General features: G+C 40.5%; 2 protein-coding genes across 7 annotated transcripts in view; one reads left to right on the top strand and one right to left on the bottom strand.

Moving 5' to 3' along the window:
* Nucleotides 1–19,008, bottom strand: part of Cpne3 (copine 3) — a 51,433-nt gene extending 32,425 nt beyond the window's left edge. Inside the window, exons 1-6 of one of the 5 annotated variants that reach the window (XM_087897051.1) lie at nt 18,870–18,970; nt 13,376–13,533; nt 7,137–7,276; nt 6,291–6,470; nt 2,198–2,272; nt 775–846 (exon numbers count right to left, since the gene is read on the bottom strand). In XM_087897051.1, coding sequence (XP_087753177.1) covers nt 775–846; nt 2,198–2,272; nt 6,291–6,470; nt 7,137–7,268 — 459 coding nt within the window. In that variant the 5' untranslated portion in view covers nt 7,269–7,276; nt 13,376–13,533; nt 18,870–18,970. Of the gene's footprint in view, nt 1–774; nt 847–2,197; nt 2,273–6,290; nt 6,471–7,136; nt 7,277–7,625; nt 7,645–13,375; nt 13,534–18,047; nt 18,114–18,865 lie in introns of those variants that run through there. The other 4 variants (XM_048420121.3, XM_087897049.1, XM_087897050.1 and 1 more) reach the window with 4 other exon arrangements.
* A 4,803-nt stretch (nt 19,009–23,811) lies between these two features.
* Nucleotides 23,812–25,610, top strand: part of Rmdn1 (regulator of microtubule dynamics 1) — a 30,702-nt gene continuing 28,903 nt past the window's right edge. Inside the window, exon 1 of one of the 2 annotated variants that reach the window (XM_048420128.3) lies at nt 23,812–24,007. In XM_048420128.3, the coding sequence (XP_048276085.1) occupies nt 23,897–24,007 (111 nt within the window). In that variant the 5' untranslated portion in view covers nt 23,812–23,896. The remainder of the gene's footprint in view (nt 24,008–25,610) is intronic. The other variant, XM_048420127.3, reaches the window with a different exon arrangement.

The following is a 25,610-nucleotide window of genomic DNA, read 5'->3' as shown; positions in this document are numbered from 1 at the left end:
AATATTCACGCTCAAAATGACATGGTGTCTGGGAAGAGGGACAAATGTTAGAGATAGAACATGATTAGAACATGATATTTGTTGCATGTTTTTTTTTTTTTTTTTTTTCCCAGAACAGGGTTTTCTCTAGGTAGCTCTCTCTGGCTGTCCTAGAACTAGCTCTGTGGACCAGGCTGGCTTCAAACTCACATAGATCCACCTGCCTCTTCCTCCTGAGTGCTGGGATTAAAGGCAGGCCCACCCAACTGTTATATGTTAATTTTCAAAGCCCCTGGTCTTAAGACACTTTCACATTAAATTCTAAGATAAACAAAAATGGTGAAGAACACTGAATACCATTGCATATTTAGTATTGAAATGCAAAAGGATTAACTGATTTATAATTAATAAGCCACAGGCTTTTTGCTTCCCCCCACAAAGGTTATTAAACTACTTTCTGGAAATTTAGAGTAACATTAATGCTTGTATTCTTTTAATCTTTAAATGTATCTTCATGAAAAAGCTGAAGGGAAATAGGTGCTGTTTAAGCATACGAGGGGGGGAAGGGAGAAAGGGAGAGAGGGAGGGTGGGTGGGTGAGAGAGACAGAGACAGAGACAGAGACAGAGACAGAGAGAGAAGGAGGGTCCGGGAGAAAAGGAAAGAGGAGGGAGAAAGGAGAATACTATGCTCAGATGAACAGTTCATGCTAACTGCACTATTATCTCAAAAGGGAAAATCAGTGCTTGGGATAAAAACTTATAATGTCTTTGCGAAATACACAAAACCTACCTACCTTATTATCCAGTTTTCTGGCTTCCATTTCAAACAATACCACTCTGTTATCCTTGATTTCTTCTGCTGAAATCTACAAGCACATAAGGTAAGTAAGAGAATGTGAAGTACTCATGAATTAAGTACTTTCTTTTCATTTCACTTTATTTTATTTGCAGTACAGGCGGTTGAATCTAGATCACAGCACAAGTCAGGCAAGCATCTTACCATTGATAGAAGTCTCTTTTTAAATGCAGCTCCTTAGCCAGCTGTTTCAAGTGTGTGTAGCAGGGCTGAGGTATGTAGATATTATTACACAGTGTGTTTGTAAACATAATTCCACTGTGGATATGGTCAAGAATGTTCAAGAGTAAAAGTAATCATCAATCAGTCAGGCGGTGGTGGCACACACCTTTAATCCCAGCACTTGGGAGGCAGAGGCAGGTGGATCTCTGTGAGTTTGAGATCAGCCTGGTCTTTAAGAGTTAGTTCCAGGACAGGATCCAAAGCTACAGAGAAACTCTGTCTTGGAAAAAAAAAAAAGGTAATGACCAGACCCCCCAAAAATGTGGTTCTCTAAAACTAAATATTCCACAGAATACAAAACCAGCAAAAATTCTGCACACATTGAGGGGAGAATAAATGAATAAATCCTTTCTAAGAAGCCCAGCACTTTTCATTCAGTGTAACTGCAAGAGTCCCTCTACCCTAAGTCAAATCCCAGGTTATCTCAACTATCTTTGTTTTTAGCCTCCACTAGAGCAAAGGTTCAAAAACAGAAAAAAGAAAGGGTTAAGGCTAAGAACTGCCCCTCTTGGTGGAAATCCTTAGTAAAAGACAAAAGACTTATATGATCTGAAGTGAAACCAGTGTCTTAACTATTGAGCTGCAGTTTGACGAAAGTCAACCCTATCAACAGTCTAAATACTTGTGTGCTTCTGGAAATCTAAGAGAGACACACAGCTGCTGAGATAAATGTACTTGACAATTGTAATTACCAGGCTTCCATGTCACAGAACGTACCACCATGCCTGGATAAGAGTTTATAAGTTCAAAGGTCATGTTATAATATACATTTAGAATAAAATCCATCACGGAAGTTTCTGTCATGGTAAGAGGACCATGTTTCCTTTGCAGAGAGCCAAACTGACTCATGCAGTTCACTAAGACTTTTCTCTGCTTACAAATTGACACACTCATGGAAGAGGTGCACCTGACCTTGACGGACAACTTAAAAAAACTGAAGGGAGGAATTCCTACAATTCATTTGTTTCTTCTGTTAAGAAGACAGTATCCACTTCTGGTTAATATTAGGCCAGGGTGAATGGAATTAGAATGTTCAGGATCAACTGGTCAGGCATGACTATAGATTATTTGCTTGTTATGCACAGTCTTATTAGACTTAATAGACTGTATCTCGAAGCAAAAGATTATATTATCTTTACCGTAATACTTCCTTTCCCTGCAGGTCTGCCATTTCTGAGCACCAGAGGTCGAGTTAGCTTCTTACTGGAAACAACCTGTCATAAGCAGAAAGTAATACTTCATCATGTGAATTGCCGTCCCGGATACTTAAAAAAAAATAAGTTGAACATAAAATCCACTTAAAGTCATTAGAAAGTGTAACATTAAAACTATACCCCTTTTTAAAAACATTTAAAAGCCATTTGAAAAGATTTTGAAGAACTTCATTCCGGCACTACCCATCATTATGTTGTTCACTGATTTTTTACAACTTTAGCGCCTTCTTCAAAATGGAAAAAACAGTACATATTTTCATCTCCAACACAAAACACGGGGCTGAAAACCCCCTGAAGGTAAAGGTGGGTATCAGAATACTCAATAACTGTGATTCAATTTCCTAACTGACACAGAACTTTGATATGCAGCTTCCAGAAAAGATCACATTGCTTAAAATGATAAAGTATGTCTAGGCTCTTTGAAACTATCTCTCAAATTCTCAGATTTTTGGTTATACTGTGATTTTTATTCTGTAATTAATAAATATTCCTCTACTTATTTTTTAAAATACTACTCATGAACAATATAACTGATCAGTTCCATGTTGTCCTTGATACATGAGAACCAGTAGGACTGCCAAATAATTTAAATCTAGAAAACAAACCCAGAAAAGCAACTCTGGAGAATAACTGTAACTCAGTGAAAATAAAAATGATATAATAAATAATTTATAAAATAATAAAACCCAGATATTAATCCACAAACCTATGAACACCTGATTTTCGACAAGGGAGCTAAAGGTATACAATGGAAGAAGGAAAGCATCTTTAACAAATGGTGCTGACATAACTGGATGTCAACCTGTAGAAGAATGAAAGTAGATCCATATCTATCACCATGCACAAAACTCAAGTCCAAATGGATTAAAGACATCAACATTAATCCGTCCACTTTGAACCTGATAGAAGAGAAAGTGGGAAGTAGTCTACAAGATATAGGCACAGGAGACCACTTCCTAAACAGAACCCCAGTATCACAGACAATAAGAGAATCAATGAATAAATGGGACCTACTGAAACTGAGAAGCTTCTGTAAAGCAAAGGACATTGTCAGTAAGACAAAAAGGCTACCTTCCGACTGGGAGAAGATCTTCACCAACCCCTCATCAGACAAAGGTCTGATCTCCAAAATATACAAAGAACTCAAGAAACTAGACACTAAATCGCTAATTAACCCAATTAAAAAATGGGGTACTGAACTGAACAGAGAATTCACAACAGATGAACTTCGAATGACCAAAAGGCACTTAAGGTCATGCTCAACCTCCTTAGCGATCAGGGAAATGCAAATCAAAACCACTTTGAGATACCATCTTACACCTGTCAGAATAGCTAAAGTTAAAAACACCAATGATAGCCTATGCTGGAGAGGATGTGGAGTGAGGGGAACACTCATCCATTGTTGATGGGAATGCAAGCTTGTGCAGCCACTGTGGAAATCAATGTGGCGGTTTCTCAGGAAACTGGGAGTCAACCTCCCTCAGGACCCAGCAATTCCACTCTTGGGAATATACCCAAGAGATGCCCTATCATACTACAAAAGCATTTGTTCAACTATGTTCATAGCTGCACTATTTGTAATAGCCAAAACATGGAAACAACCTAGGTGCCCCTCAATAAAAGAATGGTTAAAAAAGGTGTGGAACATATACACATTAGAGTTTTACTTAGCGGTAAAAAACAATGACATCTTGAATTTTGCATGCACATGGATGGAAATAGAAAATGCTTTACTGAGTGAGGTAACCCAGACCCAAAAAGAAGAATATGGTATGTACTCACTCATAAGTGGATTCTAGCCATAGTTAAAGGTCTTTGAGCCTATAATTCGTGATCCTAGAGAAGCTAAATAAGAAGGTGAACCTGAAGAAAATCATATAGTTATCCTCCTGGATATTGGAAGTAGACAAGATTGCCAGGCAAACTTGGGTGCACGGGGGGTGGGGGGGTGGAAGTAAGGGGAGATGATTAGAGAGAAGGGAGAGGGGGAGGATTGGGGATGGCTTGGGGGAATGGGATGGGGGGAGGGAGGAAGGATGGATATGGGAGCAGGGAAGTATATATCTCAACTAAGGGAGACATTTTAGGGTTTGCAAGAGACTTGATTCTGGAGGGGTTCCCTGGCCCTAGGAGAGGTCCCCAGATTGTTCCCTGGGCAGCAGAGGAGAGGGTGCCTGAACTGGCCTTGGCCCATATCCATACTGATGAATATTTTGCATATCACCAAAGAACTTTCATCTGGCGATGGATGGAGATAGAGACAGAGACACATACTGGAACACTGGACTTAACTCCCTAGGTCCAAATGAGAAGCAGGAGGGAGAACGTGAGCAAGAAAGGCAGGACCAGAGGGAACCTTCATCTGATGATAGATGGAGATAGAGATGGAGACCCACATTCGAGCACTAGACTGAGCCCCCAAGGTACAAATGAGAAGCAGAAGGAGGGAGAACATGAAAAAGGAAATCAGGACCGCGAGGGGTGCGTTCACCCTCTGATACAAGGGGACTGATTGAATGAGAGCTCACCAAGGCCAGCTGGACTGGGACTGAACGAGCATGTGATCAAACCGGATTCTCTTAATGTGGCTGATATGGGGGCTGACTAGAAGCCATTGACAATGGCACTGGGTCTTGTTTTGTCTGCATGTACTGGTTTTTTGGGATCCTAGTCTGTTTGGATGCTCACCTTCCTAGACATGGAGGGAGAGGGGAGGAACTTGAACTTCCCACAGGGCAGGAAACCCTGACTGCTCTTAGGACTGGAGAGGGAGGAGGAGAGGGAGTGGGGGGTAGGAGGAGAGGGAGTGGGGGGAATGGGAGGGTATGGGGAGGAGGGGAGGAAGTGGAAATTTTTATAAACAAATAAATAAATTAATTTAAAAAATGACTCTAATTTCCCTGTGTTTTTCTCAATTTATACAAATGATCATCATCTTTCTACATAAATCAGAGTTAGGAGCAAAAGGGCAAACTGCTACCTACCCTGAACGTGTTCATAATATACTAAGACATAAAATAAGACAACTAAAGAATAAAATGACGCAGTGGACAGTGCTAGCCCAGGAAAGGCCTCTAAGAAGTCTAAGGGGCCTTTGAAGGTTCATGGAGGAAGAGAGTTAAATGACATACGTAAGGCGGTGGAAAGAGAACAGGGGAAAGGGTATTCTCAAAGTTACAGTTATGAAGTAGCAACAAAATAATTTTACAGTTGGCAGTCACAACTTAAGGAACTGAATTAAAGGGTCACGGCATTAGGAAGGTTGAGAACCACCACCCTAGCTAGAATCTCATTGAAGTTAGCCTGGAAGGCACAAAAACCTAATGCAACCATTGTCCAAGAGATCTAATATAGACTTACCAACTTTAAAAGTTATACTTACAACTTGTGGTAGATTAAATAAGAATGGCCCTCATAGGCTCATACATTTGCTAGTTTGGCCATTAGGGAGTAAGGCTACTTTGACAGAGATTAGGAGTTATAGCCTTGTTGGAGTAGGTATGGTCTTGTGGGAAAAAGTGTGTCACTGGGGGTAAGCTTTGGGGGTTTAAATGCTCAAGTCAGGCCATGTCTCTCTCATCCTGCTGTGTGTGGATCCTGATGTAGAACTCTTGGCTACCTCTCCAGCATGTCTTCCTGCATGCTGCCATGCTTCCTGTTATGGTGATAATGGACTAAACCTCTGAACTCTAAGCAAGCCCTAGGTAAATGCTTCCCTGTATAAGAGTTACTGTGATCACAGTGTCTCTTCACAACAACAGAATATTGATGAAGACACAATGTTTGTCAAAAATGCTCAACTCTTTGGTTTAAAATCTATACAAAACAGCTGGGTGTGAAGGTACATACCTGTGATCACAACACTCTGGAGGCAGAGGCTGGAGGTTACCATAAGTTAAAGTCCAAACCATGCTACATAGCAAGCGTGAGGCCAACCTCTGCTATGTAGAGAGATTTTATCTTGAAAACAAAACAAACATCCAGACAAAAGTAAAGGTAGCAAAATCTAAATACTCACTTGTCCAAGAGTGACTTCACATTCTCCTAAGAAGTCGTCATCACTCAGTTCAATAGTTTTGTTGTCGATGTCATAAATTCCAAATTTCAGTTTCTGAACCACTTCAAAGTAGTAATCAATAATAAATGTCTTAGAAAATTTGGGATTCAGAGAATTCTTAATCCTTTCTGTACGTTCAACCTGTACTCATCCCCAAAAAAACACAAGAAAAGCTTTTTTCAGATCCAAGAAGTACTTAGATATTTTAACATTTTTATGTACTAATTATAGTTATTCATAAGAATGAAGACCAAAGGAAATTTCTCTTCTTAAAATTTGCATATGTGTACATGTGTGGGGCATACATTTGCAGAGGTCAGCTAAAAACTGGAGTCAGTTGTCTTCTACCATGTGGGTTCTTGAGATCAAACACAAATTGTTTTGTCTAGTCATCTAGCCATATCACTGGCTATTTATCACTTATATCTTGGAAATTTCTTTATGAAGATGAGGAATTGTGCTATCAAGAACATATTTGTACAAAAAATACACTAACATAAGATGGTACAGTGTTGTTGTTTGTTGATGTGTAAGGATTTTTCCTCTGCATTTATATCGGTGCATCACATGGATGCAGTGCCTGCAAAAGCCAGAAGGGGGTGTCAGATCCTCAGGAATGGAAGTTATAGGTAGTTGAACTACCATGTGGGTGCTGAGAACAGATCCCAGGTCATCTAGAAGATCATCCAGAGTTCTTAACCTCTAAGTCATCTCCCCAGTTCTATAGTATTAATTTTAACATTAAAAACTCTTAACATTGTTTAAAAGAAATGTGAACTGTTTTTCACCTAAGTTATATAACATTACCTCATACCACTGTTGACCACTTGTGCTCAAAAACAGCACACACAAAGGATCTGACTTTGACGTTACATCTTTATCCAAAAGATTGTCACAGGAAACATTTAGCTCCACCTTCGTGACACACTGGGCAGCCATGTCTTGAGCTGTTGGGAGAACCAATGACAAACAATATCATTAAGAAGCACTCACTCTTAACTAGACAGCTGAATTCCTAATGCAAGCCTTCAGCAGGAACTTAGGGAGCAGCTCTACTAGAATGGGATTGTAGTTCGAGCCGCCAGCGGATGGGGGTGTTTAGTAGTCTAATTCAGTGATACTTTATTCTTCCACTGAGTAAAACCAGTGTATGACCTAGCAGCAAAGCATACCTTTCAAGATAGCTATTGATATGCATTAATCCTCTGTTTACACTATGTACTAAAAACACAGTGGTGAACTGTTGTGTTGTTTAGAGCTGATTCTGATAACAAGCTCAAACTCAAATATCTTTACCAAGTGTTCCCTGAGACCCGCTCCTGGGAAAGGCTGACTCCTCACTCCAGTGACTGGGTCAGAGTATTAAAACCATTCCATCCTTACAAACAGCTAGAAAGCAAATCTTTACCAACAGCTACTGTGTTTATCCTACAATTAAAAAAACAAACAAACAAGCAAAAAACGTATATGAGGATGAGAAGTCAAAAGTCAAACATGGAGATGTTCTTCCTGGAGTTTCAACTGAAGACACCACCATTACAGGTTCCATAGGCCTTCACTACTCATTCCAATAGATGTTGTGTATGTCCAGACTGAGGAGGTTCTGCTATTTGTCTGTTTCTTCTATTTATGTGGTTTAAAGTGCAACTTGGGCATCATCTCTAGATGACTCCAACGAGAATGCTCCACAAGCAACATTCAGCAAACTGGATGGCATGCCAAGAAATACCAATTAGTCTAACTTTCCCAGCTTTAACCACCAAATAAAATACATTAACAGGACTGGGGGTGGGGCAGAGTACACGATGGGGGCTGGCCTTGAGAAAGTATACATAGCCTGCTTGCTGGCACAAGCTTTTAATCCCAGGACTTGGTAGTCAAAGGCAGGCAGATCTCCAAATCCAAGGCCAGTCTGAGTTCCAGAACAGTCAGAGCTCTATGGAGAGAGACTCTGTCTTGAAAAAAATGCAGGAAAAGGGAGGGTAGGAAAGCCTTGAGTACCTTGGGTGAAGTGCTTTCCTCCATGGTTCACAGAGGAAACAGGACTACACTTCCGCACTGGATGTCAACAGAGCCCACTGTGTAGCATAAGGAGCTCATGGTAGTGGTGAAAGATCTAGGTTAGAAAGACATTTCCTCCCTACATCCTTTGCATTTGCAATGCTCAGTGATCTCTACTTTGGGAATTTAGGTGAGCTGCTACACCAACAGGAGTAAGTCCACTCAGCATCATATTTAATAGACAGTAACTTTTATGTGCTGTAGAAAATACCTCATCAAGCACAAGGTAAGAATAAGATCCTTTGACAATTTCAAAACACTCATTAATTACTTTGTGTGTGAATATTTATGTAGATGTGCATGTGTGTGTGTACATGTGTATGTGTGTCAGTAAGAATGCATTTGGAGGTCAAAGATCAATGTAAAGTGTCTCTCTCAACTGCTTATTCTTATTTTTGAAACACTGAACTTAGAGTTCATCAGTTTGATTAAACTGGACAGTCAATATGTTCCAGGGTTCTGTCTGTCTTTGCCAGCCCCCCTTCACAACAGCTAGGGTCACAGACACTTTTTTACATGGATGATGCAAACTTAGGTTCCCACGCTTGAAAGAAGCAAGTACTTTATTGTACTGATTGAGAGCCATCTTTCCAGGCATCCTCAATACATGTCAAAAAATCAATACTAGTGCCAGTGTCCATTCACCTTCACTTTAGAACTATTTCTTCAGGAAGACAGTTATCCCAAATCTCCAATTTGCTTCCTATCTTCTCTGCCCAGAGATATTACAATAAAATTAAAACTACAGAAACATTTACAAAATTGCACTTAGCTTTAATGGTCTGGTTTGGTTTTGTTTTCTGTCATTTTAACATGTATCAGAATAGTTAAGTACTATAGTATTAATAGTGCACATAAAGGCTATAAAGGACAAAGAAAAGCTACAGAAGCTGCTGGAGATAGCTGACAGTATGGGGCAGACTTACATTGCCTGGACTTCAATCTGAACAGAAGTGGCAAATAACACAAACACAGGAAAAAGCAGGACAGAGAGGACACCAAAGTATGTGATATAAAAGTGAACTAATTGGAGAAAAACAAATCTGATAGGAGACTAGACAGATTTAAGCAATTCTAGAAGACAATATCTCCTCTCCCAGCAAAGTTAGTCCTCAGGGTTAGGGATATCATTTAGGGGTTGATTATTACTCATATAGGGTTGGGAGTTGGATTGGAAATTATGTAGGCCCAGAGATTTCAAAAAAAGTTATTTTGTTAGATTGTATGCATGCATGTTACTTTATCTCTTTAAGACATTTTGTATATTGATTATAATTTTAGGATATATTTATCATATTGCATTATATATTTCTACCTCTGACCAAGATATTTATACACTGTTTACATTTTGAGGTCATTGTCCTCATTCACTACACAGTTTTTAAATATTGTTTAATATTCTGACATGAAGTCTTAGCCTTTAAGTTATACAGGTATTAAGAATTATATATCAGTAGTCACCTATGTTTGTTATAGTTAGACTAATCAGGTTCTTTAGATACATAGAGATTGTACGCTGCATAGATACGTAATCTTCAACCACTTCAAAGAGCTATAGAACATGGCATTTAAATAATTTAGGGTTCTGTTGATGCAAGACATGATTGCTCCTGACAGCACCGATCTATTCCTGAGAGAATGTTGAGCACCGAAGACACTCCATTTGGGTTCTAAAGAGATGAATCAAAAGGTTGTACATGCAACATTAGGGAACACTTCTATTGCTCTGTTAACATCATAATAGTCTCTTTCCACACCTACCTTAATTTGTGGTGGGGGATGTTTGAAAATAAAACACAAGAGGCACAGAAAAAAGATAGGAAAAGAAAAAACACCAAAACATTAAATTAGAGGGTATCTAGGAAGCCTGATATGTTAGCAACAGGACATTGCCCTAAATCCATTTACTAGTACAACTCTTTCTCCTTGGATCAGAGAAGTCAAGCATAAACTAAGGATGTATCTTTAGGTCTTCATATACATCTGCTCACGTTTTCTGTGAGTCTTTCAAAGCCCAGGTGAATGCAGGTTTATTTTCCCTCCTTTTTTAAGTCTGTTATATTCAGTCCTGAAGCACCCAGTACCCACTGTTCTGACCACAAACTACATGCTCTACAATCTCATTCTCATGACTGTGTGATCAACGCTATATCCTTATCTGTCTCTCCATCTATAATGTAAATAATTGTCCCTACCTAAGGGGCTGTTCTGAGGACTGAAAGTGTTGTTATATTAAAAGTATACAAATTCTTATTATTATTTCAGCACTGTTTGTCTCCAAGCACAGTGTAATCCTTTCTAATCCCACATTTCCTATATTGTATTGTTATATTCCATGATGATTTTTCCTGATTATGTCAAAATACATTAAATTGCCTCCCTTGAATTCTTGCAGCCCTCATAGTAACAGACTGGTACCAAATCTTGAGAGTTGGGTGTGGTAGTACACATCTATCTATATCTATAGTATTCGGGAGGCTAAGAAAGGCAGATTACAAGGCCAGTCTAGGTCACATCAAGATACCCTGTAAAAGCAAATATGAAGAATACACATTTGAAATAAATTTAGCAACTAGATTCATCTGTGTAACCACATATAAATAACTTCAAGTTCCTAAGCCTAGATACCCACACAGCAGTAAACTAAATCTGGAATGTACCAAGCATATTGTTTGTCATCTCAGACACAGAATTTGTGAAAAGAAATGTTTTATCATCTCCCCAAATCTCACCTCCTGGACCAACATGACCCAGTTTATACAAACAAGTGAAAACTGAGGCAAATCTGAAGCATATGGCCACTGCCCTGTACTGCTGAAACTCTCCTGTTTGCCAGTGTTTCACAGTAAACATTTTAAAGGAGAAAACATTTGTTTTATGTAATGTTTTCCATTTGCCAAGCAGTCATAATACATTTCTAGGTAATGAGAGGTTGCTATCAGAGTCATTTTCCAGAAGGTGGGTGGGTAGGAGTGTGAGGGAATAAGTGTCCCATTAGACCAACATAAACAAAGATAATGGTTTGGGTCCCTGGTCCCCAGGCCCTTCGGTCTTGAGATGAGACACAACATCACAGTGGCAGCACACATGGGCAGGGGCCAGTGACCTCAGGGTAGACAGGAAGCAGAGAGAATAATGCCTATGTATTCTACTTCTTCCCTGCTTTGACTACATCTGGGTTCCACTTCCCTTGGGCACTGACATCTACTTTTAGGATGATCTTCCCACTTACCTAATCCTTTCTGGAAATGCCCTCAAGCATATTCAAAAGTGTGCTAAAACAGTATCCCAGACATTCTCACTATATTGAGAGTTTAAATGCAACCTGGGCTACATCACATTCTGTCTCAAGAACCCCAAACCAATCAACCACCAAACAAAAAAGCAAGTTCTTTTAAGCTGTTATATGAGGGCTGGGGATGTAGTACAGTTGGTCAAATACTTGGTTACCATGTATGGAGACTTGGGTTTAGTTCCCACCTCAACTAGGCCTGGAGGGCTACATCTGTAATCTAGTACTTAGGAAGTAGAAGAAGGAAGATCAGAAGTTCAAGGATGTCCTTGGTCATAGGGAGAATTCAAGGTTAATCTGGGCTAAGTAATAAACACACACACAATATTTACCCTTCAGCTACTAACCTAATAAACACTAGACCAAAGTTATAATGCAGATGTTTTATCTAATCATAACAAAATGTTCCCAGGGCAATAAAGCACCTCTAATTACTATTTGCTTGGTGTAATAATAATGTTATTTAATTGATTCTGTAATTACTGTATATCAAATAAAATTTTATGATGACACAAATGAATAGTGAAATAGGATCTCAAATGTAAGATTAATATTTAGATTGTAATTGTTAACATCTTTCTTAAACAACTGTAACCAAAATATCAGCAGTCGGTCAGAGAATGGAAGGAGTATGGTGGCTTATTTTATACAGCAGGTCCTCTTTGAGACAGTCCATTAATCTGAAAGTTTCTAAGAAAAGCTTTTCTCCTTAGGAAATAAATAAAAAGCAAGCAGCCAAACTCTGAGACTAAAAGTTTTATTTTAAAAGAATTTTAAAGCTGGGTGTGGTGGCACAAGCTTGTATGAGCACTTGGGTTATACTGGTTGTGACTTGACTTCCCTGGCATACACAAGACCTTGTCTCAAAAATTAAAGAAAGAGAGAGACAGAAAGAGAGAGAGAGAGAGAGAGAGAGAGAGAGAGAGAGAGAGAGAGAGAGAGAGAGAGAAAGAAAGAAAGAAAGAAAGAAAGAAAGAAAGAAAGAAAGAAAGAAAGAAAGAAAGAAAGAAGAAAAACTGAATTTCAGGAGAGGAAAGTGACAGCAAGGGTTATTTCTGTTTGGTTGCTATTTCTATCCTTGTCGCAGATATGAGAAATGAAAATGATGAATGTCAAGTATAAAATCTCCCAAGACCAAAGAGGACAGTGTTGTCACCTTAATTTGACGCAAACAAGAAGGGTCACTGGAGAAGTATGAGGAAGCAGACCCTGGTTCTGGATCTGCATGTGGACAAACAGAGGCTCAGCTTCTCCAGGCCTTGCTTTGTGCCAGTGTGACTCATCCTCATAAGTTTGTGTCCTTCTACTCTAATGTACTTACAGTGAATAAACAGCTAGTGTAGGAAGTGCTACTAGACTACTTAAAAGAAACCAAAGGTACCAGAATATTTATAACAGCAAAAAGAAGACATGGTTGGAAACGAATGGAGTTGTCTAAACTTGGCTTCCATCAGTCACTATCAAAAAAGCTAGAGAAACGTACACGTAAATAATTTCTCACTAGCCTGGCACCTCTGTCTGAAATGGACCAAACTCACATATAATGTGAAAAGGCAGTGTACCCAACAAGCAGAACAGACCTGGCCTACTGGGCCAACGCCACACAAGGAACTGAATTCTACTACATCATGACATCTCAGTCTGAAACTCTTGGGACACAACAAGACAGAAAAAGAAAACAGATTTTGGGTACCATTTAAAAACTTTGGTGTGTGTGTCGAGCAGGGGAAGGCAGGGGGGATTAGATTGCCTCAAGAGTTAGAGTATATTGGATCGCAGCATCCACGTCAGGAAGTTCACAGCTGCCTGTATCTCCACCTCTAAGGAATCTCTTCTGGTCTCCGTGGATCTCTACACACACGACAGAAACATACACACATATAGAACACAAGCTTCTAGGCATGGCCATGAAGGAATTTCTATGATAAACTCTAAATGTAGAAGACACCATTCCACAAGCTGGGGTCCCACACCAAATCAAAATAAGAAAGCAAGAGGAGAGGAGTACCAGCAGCATCCAGGGCTCTCTGACTAAGGGCAGGGATAAAGTGACCAGCCACCACCCATTCCTGACACAAAGGACTGTACATTTCCTTAAGTGGCTTTTGTCCGGTATTTTGTCTCAGCACTGAGAACAGTGATTAATACAGGTATTTAAATTTTTTTTCACTTTAGAAAAAAAAATCTTAGCACACCTGGCTATAAAATACACATTAAGAACAGAACTCATCTTTATTTCAATACAAATCAGGGCAATCAGCTGTCAACAATGTTAGTAAAGAAAGAAAGCTGTGGGCCAGCTGTGCAGAAGGGTGGCCATGTGCTCAGGTTACATATCTGAGTCTCCTTTGCTAGGAGCTATGGACTTCCCAACCCTTGTTACCTTCATGTATTGAGCCAGCTGAACTTCCCACCTGCGTTGTGAACTATGCCTTGACTCTACACACGTAGTTTTTAAATACAGCTCCCTTTCTTCCCCTTCTTAGCAGGGTTTGGAACCATTCTGCTGGATAAGATCAGCTTGCCACATAGAGCCTCTCTAGTTCATAGGGAACAAGGATATAGAAGTTCTTTTTGGCCTGACGGTCGGTCTTACACACCAGGATCCCGCAGCATTCAGGAGACTGAAGCAGGAGGAAGTGGGTTCACGGTCAGCCTGAGACCTTACCCCAAAATAAACAAACAAACTCCTTCAGTTTAAAGCAAAATAACTACCTTCATTCTCAAATTTGTAAGTTTATAGCATTCATGGTCTCATAGAGCACTGGATGGCATTCCTAATGTAAATAAATGATTATATATTGCACAAAAACTATGAAAATGTTTATACATTTTCTGATTTCAGGAATATTCATTTCATGATTACCAAATAAATCACATGTGTTTTTAACTCTATGACAAATCCTTTTACATTTCCCAATCATTAATATTTAATAATATTTTTATTCATTCAATAGCCACTCATCAGATTCCTTAGGATCACCTGCCCTGTAGTAGGCACACTATACTGAGTTGTGGGGGAACCAACACTGATCAAAACAGACTCTTTGACTAATGTGATTATACTACATAGAGAAAGATAAGCTATCTATCTTATCTGTAAAATTAACAGCTGTTAATTAATTAATTATCTGTAAAATTAACAGGTATTATGTGGTAGTAAATGCTAAAGAGGAGAGTGAAGCAGGAAAGGAAAACAAATATTGTAGGTGCACTGCACCTTTTAGATAGTTTACAAACTTCCTTTGACAATACCATCTGAAAGTATTTGTTTAGATTTCACGTCTTGTTTCTTTTTTAAATATGATTCCAAGCCTGGTGGTGTGGTGTGGTGTGGGAAGTCCTATTGTATATGTTAATAAAGAAGCTGGATTAACAGAATATACCCAGTCTGGAAACGACATATATACAGAGAGAGTAGGCAGAGTCAGGGAGAAGTCATGTGACCTCCATTAGAGATAGACAGTCGGGGAACCTTGCTGGTAAGCTACAGCCACGTGGCAATACACAGATTAATAGAAATGGGTTAATTTAACATCTAAGAGTTAGTCAGAAATATGCTTAAGCTATTGGTCAAACAGTATTGCAAAAAATATAGTCTGTATGTTCACTGTGGGACTGGGCGGGACAGAAATCTTCAACAATGGTGGAGGAAGCTGCTGCATCAGGACACATCTTTCTCTTAGCACTTGGGAGGAAGACAGGAGGATTTCGCTGAGTTTGAGGTCTGTCTGAGCCACAAACTCAAGTTTCTAGAACAAGCCATAAGCAAGTACTAGAACACCTAAATCTACACAGGGAAACTCTGTCTTGAACTCTGCCCCCCCCAAAAGGATCCCTAATCAGATGGAACTGGACTTTCACTTATTTTCATAAATGTATGAAAGGAAGCATTATGTCTAGTTCCTGTGAAAATGAGTAAAGCAGCTATGTGAGTGCAGATTTGTGTCATCACACTACCTTAGTGTTTGCTTTTGCTTTGCTGGGTTTTCTTTTTCCTCCCTCCCTCCCTCCCTCCCTCCCTCCCTCCCTCTCTCCCTCCCTCCCTTTCTTTCTTCAAGTCCTTCCACTCCTTTGCAAATATGAATTTTAACATTTTATGACTGTCACTTTAATGTCGAGAGGAAATGTAAAACAAAAGCTTCATTACAAAAGTAATGAAATACTTGGGTGTGGTAATCCAAGCACTAGATGTTTGGAGGCAGGAGGTGAAGGCCATTCTTGTCAACAATGCCAGTTCCACCAAGAAAAGAAAGAGGGGGGTACAAAAGGAAAAACTGGGCAAAGGTGGCATTCGTTTTTAATCCTAGCACTTGGGAGGCAGAGGACAGTCAACGCTAGACAAGAAACCCTGTCTCAAAAAAACAAAAAAAGGAAGGAAGAAAGAAAAAAACAGCAAACCGAGCAAAGCAAAAGGAAACACTAAGGTAGTGTGATGACACTTAAACCTGCACTCACATGGCTGCTTTGCTGATTTCCACAGGAACTAGACACAATGCATCCATTTCACAGGACATTTCAGAACAGTTTACATAATAATAGTTTAAGTAATAGTTCTTTCTCACAGAGAAATTATTAATGTACTATCTAACGAATAAAAACTAAACGTGACCACAATATTAACTAACTTTCATGTCTTTTTAAAGGTTATGTCTCCATTTAGTTAAACTGTTTTATAGCTATCTATCTCTATCTTGCAAAGCCTCTCCAAAAAAGAAAAAGAAAAAAAATAAATCCCAGTATCCCCACACCCGGCCTTCTTCAAATATATTTAAACCAGCATATAACATAGCTACAGCTGTGGTTTAAACAGAGTTATCAGAATCTTATCAAAAAGTACACATAAGTTCAGTTGGTTATCAGTATAAAAAGATTAACATTAAGTAGAATCTATAAGTGATTTTAAACTCTTTCTTGATAACTCTTAAATCTTTTACAAAACTTCTACTTACTTCATTTTTGTTTTAACCTAGACACCTGTACCTACAAGACAAATTTAAGAACATAAAGGAAAACACTAGAAGGAAGATAAAGGTAACAGAACGGACTTGACAGCAATGGTTTGGACTCCTCAGGAGCATAAGAACTAACGGCAGCAGTATTGATTCTTACTAAAAGAACCATTACAAAGATCAGGCTTTGATGCAGAACAGAGGCTCATTATGAATATTTAAAGGTCTTGATATCATGAAATCATTTTTTACAGGCAACATTTTCTTTCTTTATCTCTGACAGAGGCTACACGGCTTCTCCCTGATTACTTTCTCTTCTCTCTCTCTCTCTCTCTCTCTGTCTATCTATCTATATATCTTTTCCAGCCTGGAAAAGAGATAGTTAAACAATAACATAAAATCCAGGGACAGCAACAGAGGATGGCAAGAAACACCATGTACGAAAGCACACAAAGAATTGACAGAGCATAGGGATGTGAACTAGATGCCTGAGAAGACAGTACATAAGGAATTCCATTGTAAAGACTGTTAATAAATATTTTACTTAATTTTACATGCTTATTTCAACGCTGGAGGACTGATCTCAAGGCCTCTAGCTTGCCAGACAAGTTCCCTTACACTGAGCTACATGATCAGCTTCATACAATATCACATAGTATGTAATTGTTAGCTTTCTTACATGTAGCTATTTTATAGACCACTGTCTGTAAATGTTCACAGTTCTAAGTAAAATTAGAAGAGATGTGTCCACTTAGTGACATGCCTTTAGAGGCGATAAATTTTTCTGCTCCCCCAATTCTAGAACCTCAGCTTTTGACGCTAGATCAGAAGAGATTCTAAAAGAGAATACTTCATTCTCTTTCTGTGCCAGGCATCTTTTAATCTGTAAAAGTCAGAAATTCAGTTTCGCATCAGTAAGAAGCATCTGCATGGTCTTGTTGCCAAAAAGAACTGTCGTTGTAAAGAATTCTCACAAAGGCAAAAAAGTGGCCCTGAAAAGCAGTTTAATCCACCTCAGAGTCAGTACAACTACTAACGTGTGCCATCTTTCCCCACTTCCCTTTTCCGAAGCTTTGCTGTTTCCCTCTGCTAAGGCTCTAGGCCTGAACAGGTTTTATTTGGACATAACTGGCTGACAACAAGATGGGGTGGGTATATATAGTTTATCATTATCTGTACACCAGACATTTTGATGAATGTTTTACAAATATTTTACTTAGTCCTCACAACAGCTCTACAACACGGCAGTGTTCTATTTCACAAATACAGAAACACGCCTTAAAGGGTTATGTATCTTACCCAAACCTAAGACAATTGGCACACCTCTGAACATTCTTGAAACTAGGCAGAGAACTTCTCATGAAATCATGTTCGTTTACATTTGCAAATCTTATCCCATAAAACCATACAGACCTGGATCGCAACTTAATGCTATCACTTGACACACATACTGTTAGGAAATTAAGTCAATCCAGTTTCCTGAAGAATGAAAAAGATAATAGTAAGATTTAAACTGAGTTAACATATATAAAATCTGCCTAGCACAATGGCTGTGGATCACTGCGATCCATCGTTATTTTTAACCCCGCCCTACCCTCTATTTGATAATTCTGAGGCAGCCACAAACAGGTAACAGAAAGAAGCAAAAGTTAAAGATCACCGTCAAGTCATTAGGTCCAGCACTAACGGTCACGGTCACTTGGCTCCGTCAAGTTTCTGACTAAAAAGCAAATGCCACTGCCCTTCCTCCACGCCCCGTGTTCAGTGAGCCCGAAGCACTGGGCAGACTTTTGTAAGCCGATTTAGGTGTAGGGGCTGCTAGAACTTCACGCAGTCCTGGTTTGCACGAATTCAGTATCACCTTTCCCCACACCACGCAGCCTCTCCTCCACCGTTCCCCCACGACCGGTTCGTCTGGTTCACCCAACTCTGAGCGGGGCCGCGATTTCGGAGAAGTAACCTTTCGCCCCACCCTGCCCTGCCCCGGGGCCCGTGGCCCAAGGCTGACCCAGAGCCCCGAGCCTCGCCTGGCCGCGGACCCCGCACGCGACCCCCGGGAGACCCAGGGTGGGCACCGGAAGCCCGCGGAGCACTTCCAGCTCCCGGGCCCGGCGGGCCGAGCGAAGCGAAGCCTGCGGGCCCTAATTCTCTCCGCCAGAGCGACCCGCTCCCCGGGAGGATGCAGGCTCGGGCTGGGCCACACAACTCCTGAGCTGGGAAAAGTCACGCACTCACGGGCGAAGTCGCCGAGGAAGCCGAGTGAAGGTGGAGACCCAGCAGAGATCACCGCAAGGTGGCCGGGACAGCAGGGGGTTTACTGGAACCTGAGGGCTGGCCCGCAGAGGGGCGGGGCTCGTGGGCGGAGTCCGGAGCGGCTGGGGGCTAAGGCGGGGCCTGCGGGTGGGACTGAGATGAAGTTTTGTTTTTGGTAGTGAGCTTGCTCCCCACCCCTTTCACTCCAGTTTTCTCAGCCTAGCTTCTGCCTGCTGACGTTTTAAGACTTCTCACAAAACCCTTAGTTGACTTTAGGCATTAAAATACCAGATCTGGGGGTCACGGAGGTTAAGAGCACTTGTTTGCTCTTGCAGAGTTTCCTTTGTGTGGCTCACAAACATCTGGAACTCCACAGAATCCAACGTACTTTTCTGACCTCCAAGGTCAGTAGGCATGTATATGCATACACGTAGGCAAAACACACACGCGCGCGCGCGCACACACACACACACACACACACATAAATCTTAAAAAAAAAACGAAAACAGATCCAGACAAAGAAAATTTTAAGAATGAAGTACCATGTCTGAACCACCCCTATGTAGTGTATGCATACTCCCTGAATCATTTTACAAGTTCATTTTATTTCAACACCGCAAAAGTCTTGTGATGTGTTTAGTGCCACGTGCCTTTTCACTAGTGAGAAGGTACGAGCGAATAGCATGAAATGTGATAGATAGGTAGTTGTTCTATTTGCCTAACATCATTGGATTGTACTGATCTCACAGAACCTATGGCGATGGGTACTCAATATCACATCTTATACTGAATGAAAATTTAAAACTTTTGCTCAAGAATGGGATAAAAAATATACAATGACAGAAGGACAGTAGTTAGCACAAACCTGTCAAAAATTAGTTCATTTAAATTGCTGAGAAAATGGGTGGGAGGAAACACTCAACAGAAATAGCCAAAGAATGGACTATGATGTATGAATGGTACCGGAGGAGAAAAGCAATCTCAGTCTTACCCAACAGTGAACCCTGTAAGCGACAGTCATGACCAGCGTGGAAAAACATGCCCACTGTGCAATAGTGGCAGGAATATCATGGGAATAACCAACCACTTTTTATCAGGGCAAGAACTATGGCTAGACAGGTCATAGGTCCTAGGAACATAGTACTACTAAATGGACAGAGTACCAAACCAACTCCTAATGACCTATTGTTAAACCCATAGATGAATTCACCTCTCAACTCTCTTCTATAAAAGCAGAGTCCCACAGTTAGCCAAAGTACAGAGAATAAGAGACTAAGGAAAGCTCAGTCCTAAGTGGCATGTCTGATTCATACCTCCTCCTCCCAAGACCCAGAAGGGATCATTAAAGAAGGCAGAAAGAAAAGAATGTAAGAGCCAGGGTCAGTGAGTAACTGCAAGGAAACTTTCTGGGCAGTTTCCCATATGAACTCACAGCAATTGTGGAAGCCTGCAAAAGCTCAATGGACAAAATTACAGCTGGAGAAGGGCAATGGGCACTGAGTCTCACCCCCAGCTGAGGCAGTGTCTACTGGTAATTGGTAACTGCTGAAAGACAGAGAGTCACTTCCTTTAAGGTGGTTGGCCCAGAAGGTCGACCATGCTCTCCTTTAGTCTACTCTCAAGCAAGAAGGACCCAACATAAAATGCAAATTAGGTCTCTCCTAGTCACACAAAGAAAACATTCAAAACTCTTACCCACCTTGTCACTGGTCTTTATCTCTTACTTCCTTCTTTCTTGCTGCGGAAAATTTCTATTTGTCTTTCCATAGCTGGACTTTTCATGTTCATTTTATCTCCACAAAATGCTTTGTCCCTAAAGATCTTCACGACTAACTTCTTTGGGTATTAATTTGAAAGTTCTGAGTAAGTTTTTTTTTCTGGCCATTATTCAATTTAGGATTCAATTTAGGCTGAGGCAGTTCCGCAGTTACAAAGTACTAAATGCCTAGAATGAACAAGGCTCTGTGTTCAAAGTTAACATTGAAAGGGAAAAAAAGAAATAAAATGAAATTGCACAGAAATATAGTTATAGCTCTTTCTCTCTCATCTTCTTAGTTAGCATTTATCGTCATATAATATTTTACAACTGTTTTAACTTTTCTTGCTACTAGAAGATTAGGAAGCATATTACATGAACAAAAAAACTTTTATAAAAAAGAACATGATGTTCCTAGCTCCTAGGTATGGATGGAGGAGAAGGTTTATTGTAGATATAATAAAGCTGTAAAGTACACAACCAAAAGCATCTGGAAGAGTCCAGACTGAACAGGGCCATGAAAGGAGGGGAGTGTGGGGTAGTGAGAGAACAAAAGAAAAAAACCAGGAGACAAGAGGCCAGGAATGAGCCAGGAGACCAAGAAAGAGGTGTAGCCAAAATGGCTGGGTTATATAGGGAAGAGAATTTGGGGACGGGGGTCCATACCAGTCCCTGAGCTATAGTGTTTAGTTAGGGTACAGGGAGAGGTATGCCAGCCAGGATGACCCTGTAACAAGTAGTTGCTGAGAATTTGGTGGCCAGAATCCACTTTGATATGCTGAATAGGCACCTCAGTTAGCCATTTGTCCAGGGTTTGTGACCTAACATTATAAATACATGATACATATTTATTGAATGAATGAGTCATACCTTTTTGTAAGTGAAAAAATCAGAGTCATTGAAATTACAGTATAATGAAAGCAGGTTACTAACTCTTCCAAAACATACTCCAGACAAATTATCACAAAACTAAAAGTGAAATTATGAATTAATAAATAAAAATATATTTAGGAGAAATCAAGAGACATTTATCTAAGAGTAACATACTGAAAATGGAAAAAGAAGTTGAAATTAGCCAGGTAAGAAAGTTTGGTCACATGGGAAAAGGAAGAAGGTATCTGGTAGTGGAATATGAAGGAATACTGGCAAAGAAAATACCATGTAGCGAAGCCTGCGGCTCACTGTAAGATCAAAAAGACAGTGGGACTGACGCTTACTGAGATGCATGTGATGTAGCAGGAGGAGGAGAGGGGTCAAGGAATGAAGCCAAAAGGAAAGGATAGCAGATACTGCAGTCTCTGTGTGCACAACAGTATAAGATACCCACAACAAACTTAAGAATGGGAATACATTTCTGATCTACCTTTAATTTCCTTTTCTTACAGGGCCAGAGAACAAATCCAAGGCCTGACATATTAGCACTCTACCACCAAGCTACAGCACCAGCTCTCTACCATAAGCTATATCCCTGGTCTCTAAACTGATAGTACCTAACCATGGAAAACCAAATAAGATTGCCAGAAAAATTTAAGATGCTGAAGCAAGTTTGAATTTCAGGTAAATAAGTTTTTCAGCATAAGTATGACAAATGAAATTTATTATTGGTGAGGTCATGAATGTAGCTGGGTTACAGATCCCTTGCTTAAGTTGCACAAAGTCCTGAATTTATTCACAACAATACAAATATACCCAGAATCCATTGTAACTGAGACATAGAAATGGAATTTCAGCATGAGCATGGCCTCCAATGGTGTATAAATATATTATTTAGCAATATTGAACTAGCCAGCAGTAGAGACAGACTGTGGAAATGACTAGGATTCAGTAGAAGTTGAGAAAGACATACATATTTTCAATATAATATATTTTTATCATTTTATTAAACATGAAAGTTGATGAACTTCTACATATTTATTAAATAGGGCATGATGTTGTAGCATATATACATATATACATGGCATGATGTTTAAATGGCATGAAAGGTCCCAGCACCACATAGTGCCTTTAGCAAATAGGCATCTTAATAATTTAAGGCAATAAATGTAACTCATATTTAATTTTATTTTTTGCCATCTCTAGGATGCAACTGTAATGATTTCTGCACAAAAGGGGCATTGTCGGTGGAAGAAAGCCTGAAGATAATGCCTGAATCCTAACAATAACCACTCAGGAAAGCACTGGGATATATCTATCTGCATTTTGTTGTCGTCGTCGTTGTTGTTTTTTGAAACAGGGTTTCTGTGTGGCTTTGGGGCATATCCTGGAACTAGCTCTGTAGACTAGGCTGGCCTTGAACTCACAGAGGTACCATTGCCTCTGCTGAGATTAAAGACATACTCCACCGCCCAGCCTATCTGCATTTTTTAAATGCAGGGTTTAACAATCATATCCTGTAATACAGGCTAGACTGGTATTCACTGAGAAGCCCAGGCTGCCCTTAAATTCAAGGTAATAGTGCTAGAATTACAACAATCAACCTTTTTTTTTCTTTACCGAGACAGGATCTTTCAGAGTTCAGGCTAGCACCCAACTCATTACATAGCTGAGGATGGCCTTGAACTTCTGGTTGTCCACCTCTCCAGTGCTGGCATTTTAGGCATGTGCTACCCCTCCAGTCTGTGCTGGGAATTGAACCCAGGACTTCATGCATGCTAGACTCTGAACGTCTGGCTATTGTAGGGTTCCTCCTCTTCCTAGTATTTCTTGACTCAGACACGGTGGGGCTTTGTTTCCTCCTCTTCTCGATGAGTTCCCCAAATTTAGTTTCCACCACCTCCAGCCTCTGAATTTTTCCACTGTCTTCCTTATGTGGCACAATTTAATTCATTCAAGCATTTATTTTCTAAAAGGACCATAAGTGCCAGGATTCACTTTACCTCTGAAGACTTTGGAGAATTATAGAAAAATTGCTTTTAATCACCTTTTCTTTCATGCATACATTATTGGGTCTACTTTAGAGCTTTGAGTTTTGCTCTGTTAATTTATGCTTTGGCCAAAGGGAGGAAAAGCTCCCGCAAAAGTTAGGACAACCGCCAGTGGCCAGAGGAGGGCGCTCCCGCTCAACTGAGCTTGCTGTGCACATGCGTGATGTCGTCCGCGTTCGCCCCCCCCCCGTCGAGCTACTTCCGGTCTTTGGATCCCGAGACCCGGAAGCTGCGGGCGTGGCGGAAGTGCGGGCCGGGAAGCTGGAGAGCTGCGGTCTTGAGGAGCCTTTCGCCCCGCCCCGTTCTGTCAGGCTGCTGAGCTGTCAGTCATGGCGCTGCCCTCGCGACTGTGGCGCCTTCTCCCTCTGCGACGCGGAGCCACCCAGAGCTTCCGTCAGCTGGCGAGGACCTGGGGCAGCCGGGGACACTGTGGTTCCGAGGTAACCCGCTGTCCTGGGCCTGCCCTCTCCTTCGGCAGGGAGTCCCGGGTGGTCCTGCATCCCGGCTAGACGTCCGTGGAGCTTGTGTGCGTCCTCCCTGCCCTTCCTGTCCGAAAATAGAACAGGAAGGGTTGCGGCACTCGGGTTATGCCCAGCGTGATGGCTCAATGCTGTAGTTCTGGCTACTGAAGAGTCCGAGGCAGGAGGGTTGCAAATTCAAGTTCGACTTGGGCTGTCGAGAAGGTTCAAGGCTAGTCTGGGCAATTTAGTGAGCCTTTGTCTCGAAATAAATAGTTAAAAAAGAAAGAAAGAAGCTCAGCATTACAGCCCTTGCCTAGCACCCTGAGGCAAAAGATGCCTGTGATCTAATTTCGAAATTTTCAATAAATAAGATAATTTATTTTTTTATGTAATTATCTTTGAGTTTCTTTATTTCTATACATGCTAAAGCTGTCTGAAAATTTTTAATTGTCTTAGTTCTGATATTTTTATTAGACTGGTCATGACCCTCTTTATTCTTTAAGAGGGATGGCATTGGTCCCTAAAATATATTGAACTGTTTTTGTTATTTTAAGCCCTAAAAGACGCCTTTAAATGCCTACTTAATACAAATATTTATTATCTGTGATGTGTGTAGGTCAGGTATTGGGTGTCTAACATAAGATCTCTCATGAGGTTAAGCCAGGCTTTCAACTGTTGAGGTCTTATTTAAAATCTCAGGATTTTGTTTTGTCTTGCTTTGTGGTTGTGTTTGTATGCTTATTTTGACAGGGCCTCTTTAATGGCCAAGGTTGACATTGAATTTAAGGTGTAGCCCAGGTGGCTTTCTTTTCTTAGCCTTCTGAGTGCTGATATTTCAGGTATGAAAGTTAAGCCAACAACTTACCTTCCTATTTACTTTTTTAAACATTTAATTTATGTTATGCTAATTTATGTAGGGGTGTTTTTCGGGCATGTATGTCTGTGCACCAAATACATGCCTAGTACAGGAGGAGACCAGAAGAGGACATCAGATCCCCTATTCCCCAGAAGCTGAAATTACTAATGGTTGTTAGTCACCCCATGGGTGCTGGGTACTGAACCTGGTCCTGTAACATGAGGGCCGGCTTGTTGGGGTTTCTGTCCTGCCCAGTACTCCACAGCCGGCAAGCCCAAAGAAAATCACACACAGGACTCCATAAGGTTATAAACTGATTGGCCCATCAGGTCAGGCTCCTTATTAGTCCTTGTAACTTACATTAATCCATTATCACTATCTATGTTAGCATATGGCTCCGTACCTTTCTCAGCTGGGCAAGTTACATGCTGCCTCTTCGGTGGTCTGCGCAGGAGTGGCGGAGGGAGCTTTTGCTTCCAGAATACTCCCAGTCTCTTTACTCCACCCCTACTTCCTGTCTGGCTTTCCCACCTATACTGCCTGCCTGGCCAATCAGCGTTTTATTAAAATATGATTGACAGAATACAGACAATTCTCCCACACCATTTCCCTCTTTTTTTTTTTTCAACAAAGGAAAATACCCATAGTCCATTTGTTGGGAATGTGGGCGTAGTATTTCAGGCTATCTGTCTATTGTGTTATTTTCATTGGTCAATAAAGAGACTA

The sequence above is a fragment of the Myodes glareolus genome, chromosome 16, assembly GCF_982192425.1.
Source record: "Myodes glareolus chromosome 16, mMyoGla1.1, whole genome shotgun sequence".
NCBI classification, from domain to species: domain Eukaryota; kingdom Metazoa; phylum Chordata; class Mammalia; order Rodentia; family Cricetidae; genus Myodes; species Myodes glareolus.
This window is presented reverse-complemented; position numbering and strand designations above follow the sequence as displayed.